The sequence below is a fragment of the Gymnoscopelus braueri genome (assembly GCF_963280865.1).
Source record: "Gymnoscopelus braueri genome assembly, chromosome: 13".
Taxonomy (NCBI): Eukaryota; Metazoa; Chordata; class Actinopteri; order Myctophiformes; family Myctophidae; genus Gymnoscopelus; species Gymnoscopelus braueri.
In genome coordinates, this window is record NC_137615.1 from 36,352,206 (window position 1) to 36,369,174 (window position 16,969).

Genomic DNA, 16,969 nt, shown 5'->3' on the forward strand with positions numbered 1-16,969 from the left:
AACTTATAGAACATTGAACACTGTGCAAAAATCCAGCACTTTCTAAACAGTCTTCTCCATACAGTAGCTCTCCATGGTGCTGAAAGAATACAGTCGCTGTGCTGTTGTCGTTTCAGGAAACTCAGTCAAATCCACTGAGAGCAAAAAAAATATGCAGTGCATTTCTATGGTCGAATCACAACAAACAGCATAACAATATGGTTCACACTCTGACTCAGAACAAAGACAATTCATCCTTTGAAAACCAGAGAATATTTGGGTGTGTGCGTATGTGTGTGTGTGTGTGTGTGTGTGTGTGTGTGTGTGTGTGTGTGTGTGTGTGTGTGTGTGTGTGTGTGTGTGTGTGTGTGTGTGTGTGTGTGTGTTGCTGTGTTTCTATTTAGAATTCAGCACCAGGGAAGCCTAATGGTTAGAGAAACATGTCCAGCAACCGAAAGTTAGCTGGTTCAATCCTGTGAATGTGTCTGAGCAAGACACTGAATCATCCTCAGTCACTCGTGATAAGAGCATTTAGCTCATCGATTTAAACATGTAAGTGAATATAAAGCCAGCGAGGAATGCGTCAAACCACTACTTTACCCCTGCAGCTCCTTGAGAGAGACGGAGATCTTGAGGTTGTGTCCCAGGACGTAGAGAGTGGTGAGGATGTCAGCCCATTGGACCATCTCTCCCAGGGGTCCTCCCTTCAGCACCTTGGGACTGAACACATCGCCAGACTCCTCCGTCAGAAAACCCACATGGACCAGTATCTGCATGGATCGGGGGGGAGAAGGGACAGACGGCATATCAGCATCGAATAAAAGGAAAAAGTAGCCTTGGGAACTAACGGATCCGGAGCCATGTGGCTCATACTGTAGTTCAGGAGCCTTTCCCCTGTTTCCTTAGCGTGAGGCGGCCTGATGTACAAGTATACCCCCTAGACCAGGGGTATTCAACAGGGAATCCGGGACCCCTAAGGGGTCCTCAGAGTTACTACAGGGCGCCGGCAAATCTTTGTGTCATATGATATATTTTTTACATGAACCACTTGAATCCATCCCTTTTCTGAGGTGAACTTTAGCCAAAAATAGCAGATCTACTAGCCTCGCACTGTGAGGCTTTGTGAGTTGGTAGATCGGTTATTTTTGGCAAAGAGGTATAGAGGGAAAAAAGAGCAGACCAAGTAAAAAAATTACAATCAATCTGCAACACAATTTTATACAATATAGAGGGGGTCCCTGCTTCATCTCTCCCTCTCGGCTAGGGGGTCTTTGGCCTGAAAAACGTTGAAGACTCCTGCCCGAGACACTACGCTAGTATGTTGGAGGGACTTAACCTCAATCCAACCCGTGATGCTCAGTACCCAGCAGGGAGGCATTGGGTACAATTATTTTGTCTTTGGTATGACTCAACCGCGACCTCCCAGTCTCAGGGCGGACACTCTAACCACAAGGCCACTGAGCTGGCATAGAATAGAAGAGAGTCACATAAGGGAGAGGAGTCAAGTGTATGTATGAAGAATATGGTATAGCAAGGTTTGGCTAGTTGTGTGTGCAAGAATAAGCAAATACGAAAATGCGAAATACTCGCTGACAAATATTTCCCATTCATATAGTTGACGCCTCATTCATACAAGTTGATTGCATTGATTCATGGCGCGGAAGCTCTGAAAAATGTACCTTCTTCCAAATATAAATTACATCACATCACTGCGTAATATTCACATGTGTGTGTGAATGTAGTCATGACAGTAATAACATTTGGGGGAAAAAAATATTTACGGGTGAATTAATGCACAGGGTAAAAAAAAGTGTTTACGGATCTTTAAGATGAGTGTTGACTAGCTAGTGTAGTATTGTAGAGCACTTCTAGAGAACTCCTGCATTAGAATTGGTGGTTTTAATGAGAACAAGTCATTGTTATCAGTCAATGCTTTGATTTCCCTTGGTAAATAAATGTCTATTTGTGAAGGTAACATTGAATCGTCCACATAGGTCCACACTTAGCTCCATTAGAGTGAGATGTTCTGCAAGGATCAGTGATTTTTCAGCAATTAATGAGGAGCCACCGATGAAGGTGAGACACCAAAGGAACGCACAAAGATATTTTCTTCCTCAAGCAACTCCTGGCATATACAATCAACTGTGCACAGAGTGGAGAAAAGAAATTGACCTGCTGACGGCTATTGGTATGCATAATGGTACAGGGTGGATTTAATTGCTGATGGGAGAAGATGGAATTTCCAGGCGGTGAGCCTCTGCAGAATACAGCCTTTCACTTTTAATACAGCTTATCGCTTTTGACAACACAAAAAAAATCTTCTGACACACTCCCCACCATAATACAGTATACATACTCTTACAGCAGCTCACAATCAGTGATGGAAAAAGTACTCAAATTCTTTGCAATATAGAAATACTCTGTTACAAGTAATAGTCCATAATTGAACATTTACTTGAGTAAAAGTACGAAAGTATTGGCATCAAAATGTACTTGAAAGTACCAAAAGTAAAAGTGCTAAAAAATTGGAAAATAGCAGATCTACAAGCTCACAACGCGTCGCGATGCAACGCGTTGTGAGCTTGTAGATCGGCTATTTTCAAATAGCCTTTGTATAAAACAGGGCTAAAGTGGTTAATGTATGTTTCATAATATCAATTTATATCAGCAAAGTAACTAGTAACTAAAGTTTTCAAATAATTGTAGTGGAGTAAAAGTACAATATTTGCCTCTGAGATGTAGTGGAGTAAAAGTAAAAGTAAAGAAAATGAGAAGTACTCCAGTAAAGTAAAAAATCCTCAAAAGTGTACTTAAGTACAGTACTTGAGTAAATGTACTTAGTTACTTTACACCACTGCTCACAATGATATTCACTATATAGCTAAATAACAGACAAGTCTGCAGTTCTATTGCATATCGACTGTGATATCAGTTTTATTGGCTGTCACGATCCATTGCTGGATAACGTTGCAATGTGATCCAGCAAAGGTTAAGACCTAACTAATCTAAACTCTTTTTTAAGCACAGCAATGCATTGTTTCACTGTGTTGCTATGCAAGCTTTCTGCTCCGGCAACAGGATGAGGCTCATTGACACACAGACATAGGAAAACGTCTTTTCTATATATTTCAGTCTGATCAGGCCCTACAATGACATGCTTAGTGTGTGTGTGTGTGTGTGTGTGTGTGTGTGTGTGTGTGTGTGTGTGTGTGTGTGTGTGTGTGTGTGTGTGTGTGTGTGTGTGTGTGTGTGTGTGTTTGTGTGTAGGAGAGTCTCAGCTCAGAGCTACTTTGAGATAACTCTGATATCTGATATGGCAGTCAGTCTGGTACAGCATTACCTGCCATAAAATCAACACAGGGAAATTGTAATATTTATAAAAAATGATTTGTACCGTGCCTTCCATACATATAATGTAGCTCAGAGTGTTTTACAAGCAGTGCTTTACAAGCAAGTGTTTTATTGTTGAACCACAATAATTACAGTGCTGGCACGGTGAAAGCCATGCTGAGTGGCATTGCTCTGCAACTAGCATCTCAGGGGACACATAACACTATAATTACACACCTCCTCTCAACTTCAGCAATGACACTTCAACAGGCTCCAGCCTGAAGGCTGATTCATACACACTGACTGTACGCGTGACTGCATCGCTCAACAAATCCGCTATTTTCAACTGAATTAAACTGAACTGAACACGCTGGTGAGGAAGGCTCGGTGGTGGAGGGGATGATGAGGAGGAAAAAGGAAGCTATCCTGATGAACCAGCTCCTTTCTTCTCTATGAGGAGCACCTTCAGCCACAGACTCATTGTCCCGTGAAAAGTCTGAGCAATAGAGCACCGAAGTCTGATGTAATTTACGCATCAATTTACCCCCCCCCCATTCTGAATTCACATAGACGTCTTTAATATCACGTCAAATAAGAACTGTGTTCCAAAAATAAACAAATGATCCTGGCGAATTGATCCATTATGGATATGAAGCACCAACTGATGCTAATGTTACTTCCGCCGAATTAGTAAAATTTTCGCCAGAAACAGACTGTATCAAATATGAGTGACTGACTACCATAAACGATAGAGCCACCTCCCTGACAATATCGCCGAGACAGTTTGTTTATTTTTGGACCACAATTCTTATATATGAGACGATTCTAAGATGACCCAATGTTATTCTCCATAGAGAAATTACTTCCGCAACCCAGGGGATGAACGAGTGACGTCAGGACTTCGGTACTCTATTTGGTCCTTTTGTCTAGCCATTAACCACTTAAAGCTGCACTCTGTAACTTTCATTGTCTTATATCCGAGATTCTAACCTGGGCCCCCCGTAAAAGCCCTGACATTTTTACCACTGAGCTAACAGAGCATGCAAGCTGAGGAGAGAAAGTCCATTTTGACTTTAGCAGTACCACTCGTCAACCAGTAGTGGTTCTACCAGACCACAGGATCTAAATTTCACAATAGAAGAGCAGGGAGACCATGTACAACCACTGCAGTGGTGTTAGCATACCTTTCTTCAGGGTTTTTGATATAATATACCTTTAAATTAAAGGTAGGGTAAGTGATATTTTTTGGTTAAAACAAAAAGTATTTTGTTAAAAGGTTAAAGCACTATATTGTGATAGTAATCATTGCTATAGAGTGTTTGTTCAGTAACAGGGGCCTCCCCGTCTCTCCAGCTCTTTAATAAACAGAAAATACATTTTTTGGTAGCTAACAATATTTCAGCCAATCAGAAGAGAGTACCCATTTATCAGCTTAATTTGTATAATGTTCCAGTTCCCATTTTGTCAGCTCATTTCTTAGTGTCATCATTTCCAATTTCACTTGTTTAATCTGTATCATGACTGAGTTCTCTATCCTTATTGGATAAAATTGGAAATTAAAATGCATTTTCTGTTTTATAAAGAGCTGGAGAGACATGGAGACTCCTGTTACTGATCAGACACTCTATAGCAATGAGTACCATCAGAATATAGAGCTATTTAACACTTATTTTAACCAAAGAAAATCACTTACCCTACCTTAGACTGTCGAAATGTTGGTTTTAATAAATCTCCTTGTTTTATCAGTTATATTGTATTATAATACTCTACCATACAGATTCCTATTCCACACAGTGGCGGAGCGTCCGGGGAGGCCAGGGAGGCGGCCGCCTCCCGGCCCGCGACCCTCGCGGGCCCGTGCCGTCAGATAATAAATCGGTAAAATCAGGCAAAAATAAGAATTAAACAACATAACCCTAACCTAACCCTACCCTAACCCTAGAACCGAAATAAAGTGAAAAAAAGCCCCCCAAAAAGTGACCGAATCCGCCGAAAACCCGCAAAAAAATTCGTGGGTGCGCAGGGGGGGCCTGATCACTGTGCTGTGCCTCCCGGCCCGGCTTTCAGTTGTTCCGCCACTGATTCCACAAATAGAAGAAGAATGCTGGGTAGCACTTGCTATGCATCCTATGTGTATAACGCATCATGAGCATACTTATAAGGCATAGTAAGCAAGTGCTACCGAATGCTGATTTACAAGCTCAAAATGCACCGCGACAGGTTGCTATTTTTGCCTATGAAGACATGCCCGAAATAGGGACGCCAAGTTACAAAACCAACTGCAGTAAATGTTTCACCGTCGACAGATTGTAAATTGCTTACAATTCATTGTAGAGTGACGGAACATATTGATTACCTGTATTCTAACTGTGTAGCTGTCTGAGACTGCACACACATCAGTCTCACATCATATCCATTGTTGAATGTTGAGAGTCTGTATATATCACTATATGCCCTTTGGACCACAAGGTTGGGCTGATACAGTAAGCCACTCTGACATACTGGTGAAAGATTGTGCATGACACTTAAGCCTATATTTATATCTATTCATGGTTTATACATTATGCTAATCCAGTCAGTCCAAGTGCAGATGATCAGGCCAGACTTCAAGTCTTCTATTTTACTTTTGTATATCCTTATATTTAATTATTGTAACCTTACTACTTCTTTTGTATCTCTACTCTTTACCTGTATCTGTGTTTCATGCCTACTGTGGTGCTGCTATGACACATGAATTGCCTTTGGAACCAATGAAGGTCTATCTATGTTGACGTGGAAAATACTTAATTTTGTATCATGTCATGTGGCCATGTATAAATAACTTATAAAAGTAACCATACATTTTAAATGATTTGTACTATGTAGTGAGTATTCAATATATTTTGTAAACATCAAGACAATGGGTTACCATCAGGGGCGGATTAACCCTTCGTGGTGCCCGGTGCTTGGACCCGGTTTCGTGCCCCCCGGGACCGTTTTGTCAGCCGGGGAGGGGGAGGGGGGGGGGCTGCATCGCGGAAAAAATGACGCTTCACCAGCGTTTCAATGTTGCAGCGCTCCTTTAGCAGCCGCTGCTTCTACATTTCGCCTTTTTTTTTCTTCTTCACACCGTTTGGTTCCCCCCGCCCCCCCCCCCCCCCCCGAAGGTTGGTGCCCTGTGCTTCAGCACCTCAAGCCTGTTGGATAAGCCACCACTGGTTACCATCTAATAATAATAAACTGTATCTGTATAGCACCTTTCATGACATGAAATGCAGCTCAAGGTGCTTTACAGAGCAAGAATACAATTACATCTAATTTAACAATAAATAAAAGCAAAAGCATAAAACAACATAAAATAATAGCAAAAGGCAGTGAATCAGGAAATACAGTGAGGACATGGATAAAAACACAGAGATTTAAAAATCAACAAAAAAAAACAACTAAAAGCAAGAGTGAAGAAGTAGGTCTTGAGCTGTGCTTTAAAGCTATCCACAGAGACTCACATTAGGGGTGATGTGTCGCACCTGCTGTGATGATGTGGGGGTGGCACACAGTAGGGGTGACAGACAATGGGCTACATCATTATATATAATTTTCACATGACCTGATAGCTAATAAAGAAGTACCTTTTACCTGCTTTAGTGTGCGGGCTCTACCTTTTTGAACATGTATAAATAAACCACTTTCAATCTGGCGTCCCTGTTTTTGGCATGTCATTATATCGAGACAAATAGAGAAGAGCCACGAGAGCCCAAACTGGGGAGAGAGAGAGAGAGAGAGAGAGAGAGAGAGAGAGAGAGAGAGAGAGAGAGAGAGAGAGAGAGAGAGAGAGAGAGAGAAGACAGACAGACAGAGAAAGAGAGAGAAAGACAGCTTAGAAAGTGGGACAGACTGCTGTCTAGTTCTGTCCAGTCTTCCATGAAACATCTGCTTACGCTGAGCCTACGTGTCTACAGTTAATCATTCTTTCATTCCTATTCCTCTCCGCCTGTTTTACAAACATTCCTCTTTCTCTGTCTGTCTGTCTGTCTGTCTGTGTGTGTCTCTCTCTCTCTCTCTCAGGCTGGAGTTGAGTCTACAAGGGTTTAGTTAATGGACAGTAACCATTACTGTCAAGCACACCATTACACTGAACACAGTTCTGCTCTCCATTGGGAACGTGAACAAGGAGCTTGGCATTTGGGAAGATGTTCTCTCTAGTGACAGAGAGCTGGCTTTGATTTAACGGCGATGCTGCGTCGCTCGTTCGGTAAAGATGGACCGATGAGATCAACGCTGATTCATGTACATTTAAAAAAAGACATCTCCTGGATGGAGACCAGGGCACTCTTGGCCCAATTCCAAAAAAGACAACGTAATACAAAATGGACAACTGTAACTCACGGTGTCTCATTTTCATACATGCCTTTGAAGTGGTGAGACACTTTTCAAATAGAGAGGGGATCTGAGGAGAAGTGTCTGGCCACAAATTGAATTCTCTGGGTGGTAAGGAAGAAGACAGCAATAAATCTAGGCTTCCAAAGTCTGAGCTCTGAGGCTACTGACTGTCAAAGGGCATCCATGAAAGCGCCATACCATTTCAAGATAAAGATATATACAGACATGCGCACATGCCTTCCAGTGTATGGATGCGGACACACACACACACACACACACACACACACACACACACACACACACACACACACACACACACACACACACACACACACACACACACACACACACACACACACGACAATTTATGACAAAGGCTCTGAACCTAAATAAAGTGCAGGCCAGTTGAGGGAATGTAGAACCACTGCAGAGGCCAGTTCTAGCATATACATTACTCACCGAAATGTCTGTGTAAATGTCAACAGCTAAAGTGCACTAAAGTCAATCGATCCCAGAATGTTCTGCTGATAATACCCAGTCTCTTTCATTATCTACACTATTGGAGGGTTTCAAGGAAAACTTACATATTCAACCTAAATTCCATTGTTCTGATGTAAAGATCAAATATGGTGTGGCAAAAAATACCCTATGTCTTCTGTGTATTTCTCTGCGAAATGTTGACGAAACGATGTGTTTGATATCGAAGTTTCCCTTCATCTCTGAGACTCTGCAATTGTAACCAAATTAACACTTGGGATTTTACTGTGTGCTTGTCGTTGAAAAACCTGCACAGTGGAGCGAGCGAGATATGTGGCAGCAGTTCTGTGTACAAGCATGGCATGTGGGCATGAAAACACGACGTTAATACCTTCCTTCCTTCCTGCATGCATGCCTGGTTTTTGTCTGCAAAAGCTGTGCCTGCTTGAGGAAGGCTTTTATCATTTCACTGTTGAGTAAAAAAAAGCAAAACCAAAAAATATATACTGTATAAACGAAATCAAATTTGAATGTTGGAAGTGTTTCCTGGGGCTGGAGGAGACAGTATTTCATATTTTACGAGTCTGTTGGATCAGCAGAAAACACTTTTACTCCTGTACTCCTGGTACTGTCGCTTTTCTATTTATTTCAATACAGTTTTACGACTTTGACTGTGTGTCAAAATAATTCACTCACACACACACACAGTCACACACACACACGCGCACGCACACACACACACGCGCACACACACGCACACGCACACACACACACGCGTTTGTGTGTGTGTATAAATGCACTTACATGTGAGCTGCCTTGCTCTGCCACTGCTCATGACACTCATTTCTTGTCTCTGGCCAATTTGAATCCCTTTTCAGCACACAGACATACTACACAGTAAAGTCCTTAATGTATCCACTGTAATTCAGAGAGTATACACACGTTATTTCATTTTGTTATTTTGATGAATAAAACAATATTTTAACCAATGTGTATGGTGCCTATAGTACAAGTACAATGGCTGGAGGTAGTCTCCCTACTCTTCCACCCTGGTGTTTTTATGACACCTACAGGTTATACGTGCACTAGCTCTCCTAGCCAAGCAGCAATTATGCGTTAGCTCAGTGGTAGAACCTTTGTCCCCCACACAGGGTCATAGAGTTATAATATATCTACAGGGTGGATTGCCCGCCCCCAGCTATTCATTTCTATGAAAGTTGCTCAGTGGCGTTTGAAGCACCCGGAAGTCTGCCGGAAGTGTAAAGTTAGGTTTTTTGAAAAGCATATTGTTGCTATATTAGTGGTGCTCATACTTTTTCATGTCAAGGACTCCCAAAATGATATGTACTAGACCATACCCGTGGGGGGATATGCGCAAATGATTTGGCAACCCGGGAGCCAGCGAACACAAAAACACTAATAAACAGCTGACATTTGGGGAAAGCGAAAAACGGGCTTCGCTGTTCCGTGCACATGGTAATGGTGAATGGCTGTGTGCAAATTCAGATCAATTGCTCCAGCCACTGAAGAGAACCGAGCAGAAGAGATTTTGGCCTTCCCACCCGCACAGAGCTTTGTCGAATTATAGGAGGATTTGGCCACGGACCCCCATCTCAAAATATTTTGTTCCAGGGACCCCCAGAAGCAAAGATTTGAGTTACAAATGTTCGCTTAAAAATATATATATATTCAAAGATTATAATTTTTTTTTACGATTTTTCTAAAATAGCAGATCTACAAGCTAGTAGCGTGGCACTCGGTGCCGTGCTATGAGCTCGTCTGCTATTTTTGAATAGCTAAAGAATGCGTTTCCGGTCTTAATGGGTTAACACTGAGCATGTGTGTTCAAACGTATTGTGAGAATGTACTGCACTCACCCTTCTCTGCTCTCTGTGTTGGCTGCGTAGCTTGTCATCCAGCCGCCGGGCTGCCGAGGCCCACTGCGCCGCCATCCTCCGCATTCGTCTCTTCATGAAGCTCAGGGACTCCTTCCCAGTCCCCACCTGCTCCAGCAGAGCGCCGATGTCTGAGCGCAGGGCAGCCTTCAAGAAGCAAACAGCAGGCGGAACAAAAATCAATGGCACGGTTGCAAAACTCACCTGTCAGAGCCATAAATATAGAAGACCTATGATGGCGCCCAGAGGCGGTAGTTGATGGTCACTCTTTTTGTGACACGACCTTTGTCTCTCTCTGTTCTTTTCTTCAAGTGGATTTGTAGCGTAATAGTCACTCTGCCTGGGCAGACTAACACAGTCTGGGGCTTTCACTGGACCCAAAACTGCAAACAAATTACTCTAATAGTACAGCAGCACAGTAGATTAACCTCCTCACAAATCTGAAATTAATAGTGTTTCATAGAGTACGTTTAAAGTGGCCTTAAAGTAGCATGTTATTATGTGTTATACGAAAGGACTACAATGGAAATAAGCCATGGGCTTCATTGTGTTTTCATCCTCTGTGAGTTGTAGTGTATGTAATGATGGCAGAGCAGTGTTACACATGCGTTATTTTTAATCATCATTAATTAACAATATATTCAATCATTCACTGGCGAAGATACAACAAGGCCTCTCTCTCTCTACAAACCAAGACATTTTGAGTGCAGTACAGTTTTGAGCTGAATTTTGATGGCTGGGATTGCATGCAGCACAGCTCTCTGTGTCATACGGTGTTATTTGCTCATGCCCCGAGGCCAGGATGCCTGAGGTCGTCCTCATAAAATGCCTCGCTCTCATTCCACCTCTACTGCTCTCTCAGGTCTATAATCGCTGAATGACGGTGCAATACTGTACAAGCACACAAGTGCTAATCAATTGTGTAAGTGCATTGGGGAGCACAGAGGACTTATAAATGGCACGCAGAGACGTCGCATGCACACACACACACACACACACACACACACACACACACACACACACACACACACACACACACACACACACACACACACACACACACACACACACACACACACACACACACACACACACACACACACACACACACACACACACACACACACTGTAGCTAACATCTACCTTGCTGGCTCTCTCCACTCTCTCTCTTTCTCATATCTATATTTGGCGCCTGCACTTTCTCCATCATAAACACACAAATCCTGACACTCTCTCCCACAGACAGAATCAATATGCAGAACTGTACTTTCCCCCATGCAGGTGAATCATTGTTCTTGTAGGTGCCACAGTAAAAAAGTCTCTCTCCCCCCGAGGGAAAGCTGTAGGATTAGTGACAGTGAATATAGGCAGGTAATTAGAATACACGGCAGAGCGGTGGAATGAATGCACACCGGGGCCGGTTGGTGTTGGGTTTACACTGCTCCAGGGAGTACGGCAACTGGGGGAGGGGGGGATACAGAGAAATAAACAGAGACAGTGACATTCGGAGACAATCGGAGGCAGAAGCCGTGTGAGTGACACGTCCGGTGTTCTCCCGAGAGAGGGAGGGGGGGGGGGGGGGGCAGATAAACGAGTGGTAAATAATGGGAGCATGATGAAATAACAGCTATGGCTGCTTTGTGATTGGACAGGAACACCAAAGAAAGGAGCTGGAGTGGAGCTGAACGGATGCTCTGCTGGTGATGTTCAGACACAATGCATCACATACTAAATCAGCTGTGTCTGTGTGTGCTGTTTTTACTCAACTCTATGGGCAATTTTCTCTAGACACTCAAATCCTCTGTTGATTTAACTCTAAAAGTGTACAAATGTAACCAAATTCGGTTACATTTGTACACTTTCAGTGTGACAAATAGATAAATGAACACTGAGGACTTTATTGTGAGCTTAGAGTGAAATACACTGGAATGGATGTGGTTACCTGTCTCTTGGGTGGAGGTTTGTAGGTGGGCGCGGCGGTCTGGTTCCTCCAGGCCAGGGGGGGGCAGAACCACTCCACCTCGCTCAGGTATATGAGGAAAGAGCAGTCCGAGCCGTCCACGCCGTAGAAGGCGTAACAAGGGTCCGAGGTCCAGCGCGCACGCATCCACTGGAAGGCCAGGTGTCCATGCCAACAAATTAATAGTTTCAGTTTAGTCTCCCTCAGCGTGCTGCGTACATCACAATTAGGGAAGAAATAAATGTGACCTAAACTGTCGCAGTCGACTGAGGTTAATATCAAGACAATAAAACGTTTCATTGGTGAGAGGTTTATGTGTTCATCCCTTATGACCTCTTGTTAATGTGGTCAAAGTGGTTCATAAAAACTAACGTTGCGGCCAGGTGAGTTACCAATATCTTTTTACTACTACAAGGCTGTGCCGCGTTTGCCGTGAAGGTCATGGGTATAGATATTATACACCTAGATACTGCATTGGCTGCTGCTGCTCATTGGAGCGATGAGTCAACGCGGCCGCCATCTAGGTCGGACTCAGGGTAAGCCACGCCTCCTATTGCATGTCCGTCTGTTGAAGTAGGAGGGCTCTCCGCAATTGAAATCATAACTTACTGAATTTCCAAACGATTTTCAAGCGGTTTGGTTTGTTACAACGGCCAGACATGTAGTCATGCTATGATACAGGATTGGTTAAATAAAATAAAAAAAAGTTATCTCATACCAAAACACTTTATCTTATTTAGTAACAGTAATGCTCATAAAGCAGAAAAAGGTTGGTCTCCAGGTAAGGCATATTTCTTGCAGTGGAGTTATGGCAAGTTGCCCCTACCAATATGGCAGGGCCCGCATGGGTATATCAGAGGTAAGAGCACCAAAGGACAGGACAGTTTTAAGTCTCTACGTCAGGTCGTTTGGAAATGATTATGATGTGTAGACTTACGTCCACCTTGCTGGGGCAGTCTGGGTACCGGGGGTCTTTAGGAATATCACACTGTCCTGATGCTCCATCCCTAACTGACAGAGAGAAAGACAACATTATAAGTCAAAGTCTCACCCGATTCCACACTGTACTGTACTGTACGTTGAAGAATCCACTCAGTATAACAAACAGTAGTTTTGGGATCCTAAAATACAGTACTTTGTCCTTAAGTGCTGTGAGAGATGTGAGATACAGTACCACAGATCTTTGACAGGCCTTTTCTCAGCGTCTTTATTTGAGGTTTAATAACTTTAAAATAAGTTCTTCAACTATTTTCAGATTCCAATGTATCACATCATGTGAAAACTATACAATCTGGCTGAATCTGCACTTTCATAATCAGTAAAATAATGAAAAATGAGAGTGCCCTTCTCTTGTCACATTTGCTTAGAGTAATGAGCTACAGAATCAGAGGTAATGTGCTACTGGCAAATAGAAATAGATAATGAATCATGTTAATGCAGTTAATGCTAAGGCTTGCTTTGCTACCAGGTTACTGTACCTGCCCTGCAAATACCTCGCCTGTGTGAATGTACAGTACAATATAAACCAGTCATCATTGTGCACCAATGTTAGGATAAGACATTATTCACCTCAGCTCATTAAGGTTGACCGGGGTCCCCCAGGGATGTGTATATTTTTTGCCCCTCTACACTAGATCTGTTAGCTGAACTAAGCCGATCAACTGTACAAGCTCACAACGTTGTGAGCTTGTAGATAGCCAAATGTTTGCCCCACAATAGGGACGCTAGGGTTCATGTGGTTAAATGGAGGGTAGTCTTGGATGGATTTTCGATCATATTTAGTACGTGATGTACAGGACAGTACAGACAACATGTAATTTAGAAGAATTAAAACAATGGGGGGGGGGGGGGGAGATAATATGGTAGTGGGGTGTTGATTGTTGGTGTTGTGGTGCAGCAGGCTTCACATGAAATAGCTGATTGGCTGTGAGCCTTGAACAGCCACTCAATCTCTCTTTGTGACCACAGACTTCATTTCAGATTTCAAGTGATTTAGAGGACTAATTAAAAACAAATGGCAGGCAACCACTCTCAGATTACATTTTCCGTTGTCGTTTTACTTTCTGTGTAAATAAATAAGAAACTGTCGGAATCATCCTTCCAGCATGGGGGGGGGGGGGTGGAAGTATCGTATTATATTATCATATTGATACACAAGATAACGCAATAAGGAAACCTCAAACATTTAACCGTATCGTGATATTTTGGCAAGATTACTGTCCAGTACATCACAATATTACATGTTGGAGGTCACCGGATTGATCTGGTTAATACTGGAACAACCTGGCCTGAACCGCCCGCAGGACGTCTCTCTGATACTCAGAACTACAGCAGCATTCGGCCGTTCAGGCTGTGGGGGGTTCATTAGGCATGTTCCGGGGCCAGTTAACAAGCTCATCTAAAAGCCCGGCCGGGCCTGCTGAATGGCTGCGACCCAGCAAGGGCGCCGGATACACAATGCCATGTTGGCGTGATTAATGAAATAATCATTCGATTTTTCCCTCTATACCTCGCTTCCTTCTCTGCCCTGCTGCTTTCTCTCAATACCTCTCCCACCCTCTTCCTCATTCCTTCTTTTATCTTTCTACCCCCTACATCTCCTTTTTCTCTCCATTTCGCCTTTCCTTCGTCCATTCTCCTCACTATCCGACGCTCGGCGGCCTAATTAAAAGGAGCGGCTGCTGTTCCTTCCACCAGCGTGCTGCCAAGCCTCGCTGAGCACAATCACAGGCGACGAATTAGCAGCCATTCTGTTTGATTACCATAATAACGACAGCGCTCGCGCTAAAGGGCGCCAAAGCTTGGCATTATCAAAACTTAGCCCCGGGATTAGTCACGCTGGTAGCAAACACAGGGAATCTCTTTGCAACAAAGTTGCTTTTTTTAATGATTTCAGGGGGATTACTTCGTTGGTGAAAGCGCCTGTGTCTCTCTTGACAAGACGTCATGTTCTAAATGTGTCACTGCTTTTAGAACGCAGTGTCGCTCAGTAACGCATTGAATATGTCATCTCTGTCTGGTGCATACAGGATGGGCGAAATGGATTGTACTTGATGAATGCCATTTCATACAAGTGCCCAATGAAGAAATTGAGAGCAAAGGCTAATAGAGAAAAGCGGACAGCCTCAGATCCCATTAACAAGACAGTAATTCATAAGCAGGCATTTAACATCACGCAGTGTAGCGTTTATGATAAGACAGCGACAAAGCACTGTGGTGGTGATGATGGTGGTGGGAGGAGTGTTGTAATTCCACCAGATGACATGATGGGAGGCTTGTTATGTGAATGGCTAATATGGCAGAAAGAACATCTGTCATGGTCTATATGATTAACCCATTAAGACCGGGAACGCATCGGTGTCATTTTAGGTTTCTTTGGCTATTCAAAAATAGCAGATTTACAAGCTCATGAGCTTGTAGATCTGCTATTTTAGAAATATCGTGAACATCAACTCAAATCTTTGCTTCTGGGGGTCCCTGGAACAAAATATTTTGAGATGGGGGTCCGCGGCCAAATACATATCATTTTGGGGGTCCTTGACATGAAAACGTTTGAGAACCACTGATATAGCAACATAGGTTTTTTTTAGAAGGCATTTTGTAGGGGTTAACCAACAAATGCCAAGGGCAAGCTTAACCTGCATGTTCAATGAATTCTGGAGTCAAACTAGACAGCCATGTATGTAGTAATTAAGCATATATCGTCTGTGTCGGGTGGAAACCTTGTATGTCCAAAACTATTACTTTTCAGAAAATGGCAAACAGAACCTTTGTTCCAATGGATTGATTGATTGATTGATTGATTGAATACTTTATTAGTCAAAGATGTAAATAGCACGGAAGTACAGTGACACGAAAAAGTCCCGGGGACTTGTTTCCATTGTGGTCCTACAGTATATGTATTCAATTCATCAACAGACCATAACATATTAACATTAATACATGTCATCAAAAATGTCAAAGTCCAATGTAGTGATTATTTATAAGATCTTGTTCATACTTTTCATTGGTTCAATATTTATAAAACCCACAGACAAACGAAAGCTTTCACTTTAAAGTAAAAAACAATTGCAGATCTACAACCTCTCAACATGTCACAATGTTACGCGTTGTGAGCTTGTAGATCGGCTATTTCTTTGTAGTATGACATAGTAGGGCACACATTTATGAAAACACATAAAAAGTTGAGAAATTAAGATACAAGGATTTTGCTCAACAGCAACGATATACTGTATGAAGGTGTGTGTGTGTATGTATGTGTGTGTGTGTGTGTGTGTGTGTGTGTGTGTGTGTGTGTGTGTGTGTGTGTGTGTGTGTGTGTGTGTGTGTGTGTGTGTGTGTGTGTGTGTGTGTGTGTGTGTGTGTGTGTGTGTGTGTGTGTGTCTCTGTCTGTCTGTCTGTCTGTCTGTCTGTCTGTCTGTCTGTCTGTCTGTGTGCATGCGTGCATGAGTCTTGAGGCGTAAAATGAGTTTCTTTGACCAGTATCATTTCCACAATTATGTACCAACCATTGAGCTAAATGGTATCAACCCATACCAATATAAAGAGGTTGCACACACTGTGTCTTTCTTTTTTCTTTTCTTTTTTATCTCATGGCAAAATCTTATCCCCCCTGTTGGCAGAGGCTAAATCACCTATATGGCTATGGTGGACAATCTGCCACGTTAGGGAGACAAAACGCATCGTCTTCTCTGATTGGCCAACTCAACCCATCAGCTTCACAGATTGGCCGAGCGTTGTGAGACATTTGCACCTTTGTACCAATATAAGTGGTACTAAGCACAATACTACTCCATTCTGTTGCAGAGCACGAGGCAAGGGTTTGAACAGTCGACTTTGATCTTAGGAATCGTGTGCAATGTTGCAATGGACTGTACTTCTGAGTGCAAGAGAGACAGAAATAGACCATAAAGCTGCTGTCACAGTTGGGCACAAGGTGTACTCCTTTGGAGGGACCGGTGATCAGACT

The 16,969-nt window shown here is 42.9% G+C and overlaps 1 protein-coding gene across 1 annotated transcript in view; it reads right to left on the reverse strand.

The window, feature by feature from the left end:
* mgat5b (alpha-1,6-mannosylglycoprotein 6-beta-N-acetylglucosaminyltransferase B) overlaps positions 1-16,969 on the reverse strand; it is a gene marked incomplete at both ends in the record, with an annotated part of 96,388 nt that overhangs the window by 39,881 nt on the left and 39,538 nt on the right. Inside the window, 4 exons of the mRNA XM_080446358.1 lie at positions 580-749; positions 10,023-10,187; positions 11,983-12,150; positions 12,938-13,011. Coding sequence (XP_080302484.1) covers positions 580-749; positions 10,023-10,187; positions 11,983-12,150; positions 12,938-13,011 — 577 coding nt within the window. The remainder of the gene's footprint in view (positions 1-579; positions 750-10,022; positions 10,188-11,982; positions 12,151-12,937; positions 13,012-16,969) is intronic.